The sequence below is a fragment of the Vulpes vulpes genome, chromosome 3 (assembly GCF_048418805.1).
Source record: "Vulpes vulpes isolate BD-2025 chromosome 3, VulVul3, whole genome shotgun sequence".
NCBI classification, from domain to species: Eukaryota; Metazoa; Chordata; class Mammalia; order Carnivora; family Canidae; genus Vulpes; species Vulpes vulpes.
In genome coordinates this window covers 61820592-61834683 of record NC_132782.1, presented here as the reverse complement: position 1 = coordinate 61834683, position 14092 = coordinate 61820592, and the positions used below count along the sequence as shown (strand labels likewise).

At 40.2% G+C, this 14092-nt stretch overlaps 1 protein-coding gene across 1 annotated transcript in view; it reads right to left on the bottom strand.

The window, feature by feature from the left end:
- Positions 1 to 14092, bottom strand: part of PLEKHG4B (pleckstrin homology and RhoGEF domain containing G4B) — an 80710-nt gene that overhangs the window by 46644 nt on the left and 19974 nt on the right. Inside the window, exon 2 of the mRNA XM_026019149.2 lies at positions 12978 to 13175. Coding sequence (XP_025874934.2) covers positions 12978 to 13175 — 198 coding nt within the window. The remainder of the gene's footprint in view (positions 1 to 12977; positions 13176 to 14092) is intronic.

The window sequence follows — 14092 nt, the reverse complement described above, 5'->3', positions numbered from 1 at the left end:
CTTTGTCGCCCCTGCAAGGAGTAATTCTTTATCTCATTTCAACATCTTCCCTAAATAGTGTGCTCAAGACATTTATAGTGTTTCAAGGAAGAAGTGACAGAGCCAAAGTTTTATTTATTCAAAAAGAGGTTGGCGGGCTTCACTGTTTAGGGGCTGCAGCTGAGCTGCCAGAAACAAGTGCAGTGCCCTTCCTTACGTGGGCTTCCACACAGCAGTGGAAATTAAGAATTTCTCAAGATCAGCAGCAGGCTTTCAATCATAATAGATGTATCACAGCAGTATTGTAATACTCCGAAAAGCTCAGCTTCACTCCCCTACTTGGAAAACTGAAAACAAGACAAAACTTTTACGGTCCTTTGGAAAAGTCAGAGGGAGAACTTGTCCACTTGTTTTGGGCGAGGGGACAGACAGCCTTCCTGGGCCTGACTAGGCACAGAGGGATAAGCTTCCGTGTCTGCTCTTCTTGGACTCCAACATCCCACACCAGACCACTGTCACCATGGGGGCCCTTCTCTCCGTCTTTGGGCTCTGACACCCTGCACAAGGCCATGTAAATACCTGTCTATCCTTGTTAGGCAACAAAACCTGCAGCCGGCTGCCATACACATCCCCACCATGTGTCCATGGAACCCCATCCTCACTGTTCACTGTCAAGGTCCTGCACCCCTGGTCTTGGGGCTGACCCCAGGGTGTCCACCCAGCAACCTACCACCAGGCACCAGGGACAGCTGAACGTATTTGCAGATCAACCAGCTTCCTGAATGGTGAATGTGCAGTGGTCAGGCCACTTGATGGTCTTCAGGGTACCCTCAGCCCCAGTTCTGTATGCAGTTTGGCTGCCATGTGCACCCCCGCACATGTTAATATTGTTAATATTCATTTCAGCTGAGGTTAGGCATTGAACCTCAGGAACCCTAGCACTGTGAAAGCCGCGAGAGACTGGACCATCCATTTTCTTTTCCCTCTCAGTTTTTAAGGTTTCATTTCTGATTTTAGTAAGTAGGGGATATTTTTAGAGTTAACGTAGGAAAAGCAGAGTCACTCCTTTTCCATACTCCCAGGCCTACCATAGCACAAGCACACTAACATCACTGTATGGTTTAAAAAGTGCCTGTCAAGCAACTGGTATGAGACAAACTTATACCACTTTTTGGCCTAATATTATCTCATAATAATTTCCTCAGGTATTTTTAAAATACTTCTCTTAAAACAATTTTTTTAAAGATTTATTTATTCATGATAGACAGAGAGAGAGAGAGAGAGAGAGAGAGAGAGAGAGGCAGAGACACAGGAGGAGAGAGAAGCAGGCTCCATGCAGGAGCCCGACGCAGGACTAGATCCCGGGACTCCAGGATCATGCCCTGGGCCGAAGGCAAGTCCTAAACCGCTGAGCCACCCAGGGATCCCCCTCTTAAAACAATTTTAACCTGCATATAATAATCTATCATATTTATACATTACTAATTTAACCATTGCCCTAATATTTATTTCCATTTTTTACTGTTATACATATTATTGCAATACATACTCTTAGGAATAATTCTAGCTCTGTATTTTACTTTAATTAATTAATCATGTTATTTATTTATTTATTTATTTATTTATTTATTTATTTATTTATAAGTAGACTCCACACCCAACCAAGATGGGGGTTTGAACTCACGACCTGAGATCAGGAGCCCCATGCTCTATTGACTGAGCCAGCCAGGCATCTCTGGTCCTGTATTTTAGGTCATATGCTGTGGGTTAAGATTTCTGATTAAAACTGCATGACACTATAAAGAGTCTCCATTCATAGTAAACCACTGCTTTCCCAAGAGGTCATCCCAATTTCCACAAATAGGAAGCGTGTCAGCCTCATTATCTCCCTGCTCTGGGTATTAATCTTTACACTTTCCTGTTCGTTAATGAACAAAAGCTTGTCCACTTACTTTGCGCCTCTCTGACCACCAAAAGCCCAGCCTTTCCCAGTCTTCTAGGGAGAGTGGTGCCTCTTCTGCACATTTTCTCTTCAAGGCTGTGCCAATGTTTATATTGGACTTAGTGTTTTACTTATGTCTGTGAGTTCTCTGCAAACATGATCTAAGAAACAGCTTTTGTTTGGCTTTTAATTCTGCTTCTGATGCTTCTGAAGCACAGATTTTCTAGATGTTTCTGCCATCGGTCTTTCGATTTGCTTCTTGTGACGGCTTTCTCTGCTCAAGTCTGAGAAGTTGGTCCCCTCCACTCTGTGTTCAACCCTAACTCATAAACGTTTCTCTGAGTGGCTGAAGAATGCCGGGTGGCTGCTCTCCACATTTCTGAGACCCACCCCCTCTCCCAGCGATTTCCCGTGCTGACTGCACTGTTCTAAGGTCCCTCCAGCTCTGGGTGTTAAAGCAGGTCATCACTATCAAAGAATGACCATACACACCCAAACCACTTTATCTTTGCTTTAAATACAAAAATGTACATTTCTGTGCTAGTACCTTGGTGGGGAAGGGACCCCTTGGAGGTCTGCTCCTCCTGCTGCTCTGCCTTGTTGCCCCTTTATGACACTAGAGGATAGTTCTTGACACTCAGCTTCCTGATTAGGTGTGTGTGTGTTGGTGTCTTCACAGGGCTCAGATGGGTACATCTTCGTTGACCCAGGAGCTCTCTCCTTTCTCCCCTGGGTTGGCCACAGCCATGCCGCTGTGTCTCCCAGCACCTCTGCAGGGGAGCAAGAACATCAAGACAGGAGGGAAAGAATATGCATGTAGGATTCTTGTGGATTTTCCCTCAACTATCCCAGTCTATCATTTGTCTTGTTCATATCTAACAGGACAGCACTTTTTCATAAGTGACATTAGTGAGTCTCTGTTGAGCATTCAAGTTTCTTTTCACAGAGGAAGCTGCCCTCTTTTATTTCTGCACGCATAACTAATCCATTTAGGTTTCAGTAAAACTGGATTTAATTAGTTCTTCTTTTCCTAACTTAAGGTGGAAATTTAGATAATTAACGCTAGACTTTCCTCCCCAAAGCTATGTATCACTTTAAACTGTATTATACATTAAGGATTGCTTCAGCTGTGTGTAAACATTTCTACTTGTTGTGTTTTCATTACTGTTTAGTCCCAGGTTCTTCAGGAATGTGTTACTGAATTTCCAAGTATTTTAGGAGTTCCTAGTTAGTTGTTGGTATTCTGATGATAATGCTGTGGCTAGAAAAAAAATTACTATACTTCTGCTTTTTGAAATTTTAAAACTTTATTTAAATGACCTACAGCATATTGTTCACCTTGAACAGCATTTTGTGTGCACTTGGAAAGGATGTGTATTCTGCATTTGTTGGATGTAATGTTCCGTAAACGTCAAATAGGTCAGGTGTTGTTCAGATCTTTCGTATCCTTAGTGAAATTTTTTACTAATTGGTTTATCAATTGCTGACAGAAGAGCTGAAAATCTCCATTTAGTGTCATTTGTTTGGCTTAATGTACTTGAAAGTTCTGTTATGACCTGCTGACACATGGAGCCTTTTATCACCCTGTCTGTCCCCATGCGTGTCTGGTGACTCTCATGGTTGGAGGTCTGCCTCACCTGACAGTAAGATCACCACTAAACTTCCTCATATGTACTGGAATATCTTGTTCTTTTCCTTTCACCTTTTGCATGTCTAAGGGAATAGAAGGGAAGGGATAAGAAATGCGTAGGAAATATCAGAAAGGGAGACAGAACATAAAGACTCCTAACTCTGGGAAACGAACTAGGGGTGGTGGAAGGGGAGGAGGTGGGGGGGGTGAGTGGGTGGCGGGCGCTGGGGGGGGCACTTGACGGGATGAGCACTGGGTGTTATTCTGTATGTTGGCAAATTGAACACCAATAAAAAATAAATTTATTATTAAAAAAAATAAAGGGTATTCCTTATAACCAGCAGTTAGGGGGTCTTGCCTCTTTCCCAGTCTGAGTCTGACAATATCTGCCTTTCAGTTGGAATTTTTATTTCACTTAACTACATTTACCATAATTACAAATATGGATAGATTAAATCTGTCATCTTTGCATGTAATCTCTGTTTGCCTATTGCCCCTTTATGACACTAGAGGATAGTTGCTTTTTCTTTTATTCCCTCTTCTGTGTTTTGGATCTCATTTATCTCCTCTACTGATTATTTAGCTACAACATCCTTGTGTTGTGTTCAGTAGATGCTGTCAAGATCACAACATGCATCTCTAACTCATCATGGTCTACTATTCAAGTGACATTTTGTCACTTAAACACAATGTAAGAACTTACAGTAGCATAATTCAACTTACTCCCTTCCATGTTTTACGCTTTTGTCATATTTTTTAAAATTTTATTTTAATTCCAATTAACATACAGTATAATATTATTTTCATGTGTACAATTTACTATATACAACACCCAGTGCTCATCACAACTGCCTTCATTCATCCCCATCACCTATCTCACCCATCTCCAACCCACCTCCCCTCTGGTGACCATCAGTACGTTCTCTAGTTAAGAATCTGTTTCTAGGTGGGTCTTTTTTTTTCCTTTGCTCATTTGTTTTGCTTCTTAAATTCCACATATGTGTGAGATCATATGGTATTTGTCTTTCTCTGACTTACTTTGCTTAGCATAATACTCTCTAGCTCCATCCAGGTTATTGCAAATGGTAAGATTTCATTCTTTTAATGGTTGAGTAATATTTCAGTGTGTATGTCTGTGTCTGTGTGTGTGTATCCCACATCTTCTTCATCCATTCATCTATCAACAGACACTTGGGCTACTTCCATAGTTTGGCTATTGTAAATAATGCTGCAAGAAATATAGGGGTGCACTATGCCTCTGAATTAATGTTTTCATATTTTTTTGATAAACACTGGGTAGTGTGATTACTAGAACATAGAGTAGTTCCATTTTTAAGTTTTTGAGGAATCTCTATACTGTTTTCCACAGTGGCTCTGCCAGTCTGCATTCTCACCACAGTGCAAAGAGTTCTCCTTTTTCCACATCCTTGCCAATACATGTCCTTGTGTTGTTGATTTTAGCCATTCTGACAGGTGTGAGGTGATATCTTCATTGTGGTTTTGATTTGCATTTCCTTGATGATGACTGATGTTGAGTATCTTCTCATGTGTCTGTTGGCCATCTGGATGTCTTCTGAGAAAGGTCTGTTTATGAATTCTGCCCATTTTTAATTGGATTATTTGGGTTTTGGGGGCGTTGAGTTATATAAGTTCTATATATTTATATTGAATATTAAACGTTTGTTGGATATGTAATTTCTAAATATCTTCTCCCATTCAGTAGGTTGTCTTTTAGTTTTGTTTATTGTTTCCTTTGCTGTGCAGATGCTTTTTATTTTGATGTAATTTCAATAGTTTATTTTTGCCTTTATTTCTCTTGCCTCAGGAGACATATCTAGAAAAATGTTGCTATAGATGATGTCAGAGAGATTACTGCCTGAGCTGTCTTCTAGGATTTTTATGGTTTCAGGTCTCACATTTAGGGTTGGGATCAGATAGCTTCACAGGCAAATTCTACCAAATGTTTAAAGAAGAGTTAATACCTACTCTTCTCCAATTAGTCCCAAAATTAGAAGAGAGAAAATTTCCAAATTCATTCTATGAGGCTGGTATTACCCTGATTCCAAAACCAGATAAAGGCACAACAACAAAAAAGAGAACTACAGACCAGTATCTTTGATGAACATAGATGCAAAAATCCTCAACAAAATACTAGCAAACTGAATACGACAATACATTAAAAAAAAATCTTTCACCATGATCTAGTGGGATCTATTCCTGGGTTGTAAGGGTGGTTCAATATTTGCAAATAAATCAGTATGATATATCACATCAGTAAGATAAAGGATAAGAACCATATGATCAGGGCAGCCCAGGTGGCTCAGCGGTTTAGTGCCGCCTTCAGCCAAGGGCATGGTCCTGGAGACCCGGGATCGAGTCCCACGTCGGGCTCCCTGCATGGAGCCTGCTTCTCCCTCCGCTGTCTCTGCCTCTCTCTCTCTCACACAAATAAATAAATAAAAATCCTTAAAAAAATAAAATAAAATCTTTAAAAGAAAAGAACCATATGATCATTTCAGTAGATGCAGAGAAAATATTTGACAAAGAAAAACATCTATTTATGATAAAAAAAAAAACTCTTAACAAAGTAGGTTTAGAGGGAACATAGCTCAACATAATAAAGACCATATATAAAAACCCCACAGCTAACATCAATGGTGACAAATTGAGAGCTTTACCCCTACGGTCAGGAACACGATAGGGATGCCCACTCTCACCACTTTTATTCAACATAGTTCTGGACATCCTAGCCACGGTAGTCAGACTACAAAAACTAATAAAAGGCATTCAAATCCATGAGGAAGAAGTAAAACTTCCACTATTTGCAGACAATATTACACTATATATAGAAAACCCTAAAGACTCCACCAAAACAACTAGAAGTGATAAATAAATTCAGTAAGTTGCAGGATATGAAATCAATGTACAGAAATCTGTTGCATTTATATGCACGAATAACGAAGTAGCAGAAAGTGAAATTAAGAAAACAACCCCATTTACAATTGAACCAAAAATAATAAAATATTTAGGAATAGACTTAACCAAAGAGGTTAAAGACCTATACTCTGAAAACTATAAAATACTGATTAAAGGACACAAAGAAATGGAATGATATTCTATGTTCATGGTTTGGAAGAACAAATATTGTAAAATGTGCATACTACCCAAAGCAATCTACACAGTCAATGCAATCCCTATCAAAATACCCTCAGCATTTTTCACAGAACTAGAACAAACAACCCTAAACTTTGTATGGAATCACGAAAGACCCTGAATATCAAAGCAACCTTGAAAAAGAAAAACAAAACTGCAGGTAATGTAATTCCAGATTTCAGGTGATATTACAAAGTTGTAATAATCAAAACAGCATGGGACTGGCACAAAAATAGACACATATTCTGTTCAATGGAACAGGATAGAAAACTGGATCACTTTTGTTCACCATACACATAAAAAAAAACCTCAAAATGGATTAAGGACCTAAATGTAAGACCAGCCCTGAGGTTTCTTCTTTCGACTTCTCATCTGAGCACAGATGGTCCTTCCCTGTCAGGTTGCTTTTCTGTCCACCCTCCCTGTGGCCTCGGCAACTGACCCCAGGTGTCCTCACTCACTTAGGAAGTCACTGTCTCCCCATAATTTAGTTCCTAGATCTTTGTGTACCCACAGCTGTTGGACGGCCTTAAAGGAAAATATAATTGTTTTCATTTATGTGGGGTTTTCTGGTTATTTGGCCAGGCGTCTCTCACACACTTTACACCCTAGCCAGAAATAGGGCTGACCTGTTCATTGGCCAATTTCCTTTGTTATTCTCTGACCCTTTGTCTATTTAGGAGTACACATACAATTTTCCAAATGTAAGGGTAGTGTTGTTGTTATTGATTTGTATTTATTGTATTGCAGTCTTTATATGTCAATTCTCTGTATTTATTGCCACCTTATGACTAATGGTCAATTCTGGTAAATTGACCAGGGGGTTGGTGTACTTTCTATAGTGGCTGGAAACACGTTGCTATAATCGTTGGAGCTCCCAAGACTGGCAGCGGCCAGAGCAAGCAGCCATACAGTGTGTCCATTTATTTCCTTTTACTCTCTTCCAGGAACTCAATGCAGCGTTACAAAACAATGTAGAGTATATGATTTTAAGAGATTTCCATGCTTTTAAGTTTGTTTTCATAAAATCCAGTTTCTTCAAAAAAAAAAAAAGCAATCTACACTAAAAGTACACTAAAGAACATTGTATGTTCTCTAATATTTTCTAAGTTGTATACACTCTTGAAATAAATGTATATACTCTAATGATAAAATTTGATCAGAATTTTATCAAAATTTGGAAAATATTCCATGTGTGCTTGGGAAGGATGTGTATTCTAAGATTAGTGGCTTCAGTACTCTCCATGCATGCCCTTGGGTAGAAGAGAAAAATCAGGAATTCAGACATGTAAGTAATGTGTGGTCTGCTTATCTGTTTGCTCTGGAAGAGGTGAGATCTCCCACTATGATTATGTTTACCCCTTGTAATTCCCTCAGATTGTGTTCCAAACATTTCAGGTTATGTTGTTAGGTGTTTACAGATTGTTATGTAGTCCTGGTTGTTACCAGCATTATTACTCAATGAGCCACCTTAGCCTTGAGGATGCATTTTCCCTTTTGCTATATTTAGCTTCTTCTGAATATAGCTATACCAGTTATCTTTGTTTGGTTAGAATTTTGCTGGGCTACCAGTTAACTTTGCTTTCATCCTGTTATTATATATGCTGTGCTTTTTACTTCTCATGCCTTTGTTTTGTTTGTTCCCCCTCTTCCGGCTTCCATTTGATTTTATTTTCTTTATTGTAATCTCCTGCCCCTGCTTCTCCCATCATGCAAACACTCTATTTCTATATCTTTCCGATTACTTTTAACCTCTCCAGACAGTTTTTGAACCAAACTTGTGATGAAAGAAAATTACAAATAAGCTGATGAGTGACTCTAAGCATTTCTTGTATCTACAAAGAGATGGAAGAATGGTGGTTGTTGAAATCTTAGGTTAACATGATGATTAGTGGTGCTCTTCAAGCCACATGCTTTGACAATAGCAGGTAAATAAATAAAAACTGCCTTGATTTATATCAATGAAAATATGTTTATATTCATAGTTGTTGAGATGAGTTCATTTTCTCCTATGTGATAAGGATGATCAAATTTTATTTTCTTTATTAAACAGTAAGAAAGCAATATAAATGAGATAATAAGGATATCCCTAAATTTCACTTTGTACTTATTAAATTATGTACTTGTAAATATGCATTGATATTAAAGAGTAGTATCATTCATATAGATTTTTCAGAAAATAAAGCAATTCTGTAAGTAGGAAAGGGGGACAACTTATTATTAAAATGAAAGGAGAAAGAAACTTAACAGAAGAAAGAAGACAAAACATTAGGTCAAAATAGCTTTTCAAAACACACCTTTGAATGGAGACAGGCAGGGAGCACCTGAGTGGCTCAGCAGTTGAACATCTGCCTTTGGCTCAGGGCGTGATCTTGGGGTCTGGGGATCGAGTCCCACATCAGGCTCCCCACATGGAGCCTACGTCTCCCTCTGCCTGTGTCTCTGCCTCTCTCTGTGTCTCTTATGAATAAACAAATAAAATCTTTGGGAAAAAAAAAAGAATGGGGACAGGCATTTTTGTTCCCTGTGCTGTGGTTTATCTCAGTTTCTTATCAACCAACACCCTTTAAATGTGCAAAAGGTACATAATCATAAAGGAAAATATCCTCTCTGTAGACTACTTCATACAAAGAATCAATCCTAGGATACCCTTGGTCATTTCTCTACCATGGTCATTCTAGCTATAAAACATCCAAAGAATTTAATAAATCAAAGTAGTCCAGTGGTAGTTTTTTTTTTTAAAAGCTCTACTTCAATATCAATGGAATAATAAAAGGCACTGATTAATATAGGTCTTACTTTTTATTTTTTTCTTTAAAAACTTATTTATTTTCATCCTTTATTTTTTTTAGAGATTGATTTATTTAGAGAGAGAGCACAAGCACAAGCAGTGAGAGGGAAGAGGGAGAAGCAGACCCCTAAAAGGGGCTTGATCCTATGACCCTGAGATCATGTAGGTCTTACTTTTTAAATTAAATGCTACTTATTTTATTTAGGGAAGCTCTTTTATCTGAATTGTACAAAGACCATACAAAATCTGTGTTAGGTTCTCATACTCAGTGGCTTCACATTATATTCTTACCATTGGTAATATGAGATAAAGGAAAACATTTTTCCCTGAAAGCCAAGGAGGTAACTCTACATATGTATGAAGCAAATATTTTTTCAAATAAGATTAGTTAATAAACTGCACCACTTTTAAAGTTGCACATGGTATAACAGGGCAAATACTGCTGTTCTGGATTGCTGCTGTTGTTGCAGAATTCTGTAACAGATGAATGTATGAAAGCTCTAGCAGTAAGCAGGAGGCCTCCTGAAGACTCAATACCCAAGGAAGCCCATGTCCCAGTACCCACTGAGGCTCCTCCTGAGCGTGCTGACTGTACACAGCTGGGCACATGTACCTTGCAAGCTGTCATTCACAATTACATGATCAAAAAATTAGCCAAACTGTCTCCATATTTTTTTAAAGATTTTATTTATTTATTCATGAGAGACAGAGAGAGAGATAGAGAGACAGAGACAGAGACAGAGAGAGAGGCAAAGACACAGGCAGAGGGAGAAGCAGGCTCCACGCAGGGAGCCTGACATGGGACTCGATCCCGGGTCTCCAGGATCCCACCCCGGGCTGAAGGCAGTGCTAAACCACTAAGCCACCAGGGCTGCCCCTGTCTCCATATTTTGAGCTCAATCTTCCATCTTGTAGATCTTCATCGTTGAACTTCAGGTCCACCAAGTAGCCTGTGATGATCTTGGCATTCTTCTCAGAATGCTTCACACAATCATGTTGGATGGCTTTATAAATATGACATGGGGCTTCAGTTGGTGGCTTCAAGGTACTTGAACACCCTAAGGCTCGGAGTCCATGACACATACCTTCCCTTCTTTAAGGACTGTTTGAACAGCATCCATACAGGTGCCACACATGTGGCTGTGTACTCATCATATCGAGCATCCTGTGACCTTACATGAGGATTTCAAATATTTCCTTTGACAGTGATACTCATGTCCATCCATTTCATAGCTCTTTTTTGGAACAAGTAGTATGAGGCATAGCACTTTGGAAATGGTTAAGATTAAGTTCCATAGATTGTCTTCTCAGTGCATTTACTGCAATGCCAGAAGCTCCCGCGAGCACTATAAGGCAGTGCTCATCTGCAGGGTGGTGCTGGTGGGGTGCCCAGTGTGCTAAGGCAGCTGCTGGCACTGCACCCTCTGGTGTGCAGCTCAAGAGCTTACTTTTTAAGATTGAGCCATGAATCTTTCCAGCAGCTCACTGCAACATACCTATGACTTGGCTGTCATTAGTTTTAAGATTTCCTTGAAAATAACCTATAATAAAAATATCCCAAGACATTTTTCTTTCAAATTGATCTATGACTTTAAAGCAATTTCAATCAAAACTCTCAAGATGCTTTGTATAAATTAACTGATTCTCAATTTTATGTAGATATGCAAAGACATTAGAATAGCTAAACAATTTTGAAAAAGAAGAAAGTTGGAGGCCTTATACCGGCTGACTTCAGGACTCACTATGAAGGTTCACTAATCAGAACCATGGTACTGGAGGAAAGAGAGATCAATGGAAAAGAACAGAGTCTAGGAACAAATTCCCAGTTGTACTGACAATTCATTTTCAACAAAGTTGCCAGAGTCAATCAGTGGAGAAAAGAAGGTGTTTTCAACAAATGGTGCTGGAACAGGTGGATAGACATATGCAAAAACAAACAAATTTGATGCTTACCTCACACCATATACAACAATTAACTCAAAATGGATCTTAGGCCTAAAAGTACAGTCCTTAGGACACAGAAAACAAAATAAAAAAATAGGGAAAGTTCATCAAAATTAAACACTTTGACTCTTCCTAAAACCAATATTTCTGAAATGAAAAGGTAAGCCACAGATTGGGAGAAAATATTTGCAAACCATATATGTAATAAAGAACCTGTATCCAAAATATATAAAGAACTCTTAGAACTCAAGAAGAAGACATTGCAGAAATGTGTCAGTGGGTGCATCCTCTAAATTTTATGCCGTGTGCCTTACTTGCCTTGTCTTACTCTGGTCCTGGTCCTTACAGACAAAAATCTGCTTTTGTAACTGTATATATTTGGAATTACCTGACTGGACAGTTAAAAAATAAATAGAATTACTTTAATGAAAAAAAAAGAGAAGACGACAATCCAATTTTTAAGAATGGATAAAAGGTTAGAATTGACACATCACAAAGAGGGCACATGGAAGGCAAATAAGTCCAGGAAAAGACACTTAACATCTATAGTTATTAGGGCGGTGTGCACTAATGCCATGACATTGCATGTGACACCACGCACCTGTTCTCGAATGGCCAGAATGAAATAGGCTGAGAATAGGAGGTTTTGGTGAGGATGCCAAGCCACTGGAGTTCTCCAAAGCAGCTGATGGGAATGCACAATGGTGCGGCCACTCAGGGAAGAAGTTGGAAGTGGCCCAGCAATCACAGTTCTAGCTCTTCTAGCTCTTTACCCAAGAAAGCAAGCCCTCACATATTCTTGCCTGTAAATGTTCACAGCAATTTTATATATGATATTCTAAAACTAGAAGCAACCTGAGTATCTATCAACCCATGAACGAGTAAACAAACTGTGGTATATTCCATATAATGGAACACCACTCAGGAAAAAAAATCCCCAGAAATAAACTAAGCACCTGAGAAATCTATTAGGCTAGGTTTAAAGACTCTGCTGAAAGTTTACTGGGGAACCAGGATGGATACCTCTGGATGGAATGGGTTGCACACCTGGGAGGCCTGAGAAGCCTGTTTCTGGAACACAGAACCTTATTTCACCCGTCATTTAGGACTAGGGCAAAAGAGCCAGAAGCCAGAGGAAAACTGCTAAGTTGGTATGCTTATGGACCCCAAAAGTGGAGTGGACTAGATCTCTCCATTCATGTGATTAAACTTGATGAAATAGCTGAGGATAATCTCACAGCTTCTTTTCAGAGAGAAAACAAGTGCTCACTTGAATTATGTCTGCTTTAATTACTGGTTTAATGTCATGTTCCCCTTTGTCTCCATCCCCAGTGAGGGTATTCCATGTGCTCAGCTTCAATATTCTCCAGGGACCCAGTAAAACCCTGCCTATTTCTTCTCTACAGTCAACACAGGAAGGCGTTACCTGCAGGGGAGGGTCTCACAGGTTTCCTCCTGCAAGAAAAAGCATCCCACAGGCTCTGTCCCCTGAGAGGAGGGTCCCATACAGGTCTGGCTCCTGCAGGGTAGGTACTCACACAGGCTTCCTGCTGCAGGTGCTGTAGGGCCCTCTTGGCTGGGATGAGGAAGTCAGTGAGGCAGCGCAGCCCGTCGCCACCGTGGAGTCTCTCGGCCACGCTGAACAGCTGCCAGAGCACCGTGGCTGACGTGGCCTCAAAAGGTGGATAAAGGGCAGACAGCGTGTTCTGGATACAGGTGTCAAGGGATTCCAGATCCTAAAATGCAAGAAAGGACCAGGTAGTTTAAGACACGAAGAAGACAGGCGCTAAGGACACTTTGACAGACTAGCTAACAGTCGGCTTTTTGGGCTCTGCCTTATGTCTGGGCATGTGAGTTGTCTTTGTGGCATAGGAAGGTACAGGCAAGACCTCAGCACAGTGGGGGACTCCCCTCGGAGCCATCTCCTGGGCCTTCACATTGTCACACAGCAGAGGCATACCAGGGAAGTGCCCCTGCTGCATCAGGTAGGGCAGACCCCTGTGCCCATGAGGGGCACTCCAAATAATACTTTTTTAAAAAAAGATTTTATTTATTTATTCATGAGAGACACAGAGAGAAAGAGAAGCAGAGACACAGGCAGAGGGAGAAGCAGGCTCCATGCAAGGAGCCCGATGTGGGACTCGATCCCGGGACTCCAGGATCACGCTCTGGGCCGAAGGCGGGCACTAAACCTCTGAGCCACTCAGCGATCCCCCAAATAATACTTTTTAAGTGAGGTTCTTGCTGCTGTCACACAAAACACGCTCAAGTTCGACCCCATCGAATTCTGAAATGTGCACCTGAAATGCTGTATACTTAGGATTATTTGTAGAGCATGTGTAGGTTCTCAGGGCCTTCTCCTCCCCTGGTCCTTGCACCCCGGGCACTCCTGGGTCTGCAGGGAAAGAGGGAGGCTCCTGTGCCGAGGACAGAGCTGGTCCACATGTAATTTAATACTCAGAAAACTTCACCCACAGTAAATACATTTTAATTGTACTGATAATTCTTAAAATATTTAAACAACAACCATTAGGGCACCCTTTATCAAAAAAACAGAATTGTACCCATTCGGTCATTCTGAAAACAGTATCCTTGATACCTGATTTCCTCTTTATGTTTCAATGCAATGGAATTTTATGTAAAGATAGAACGC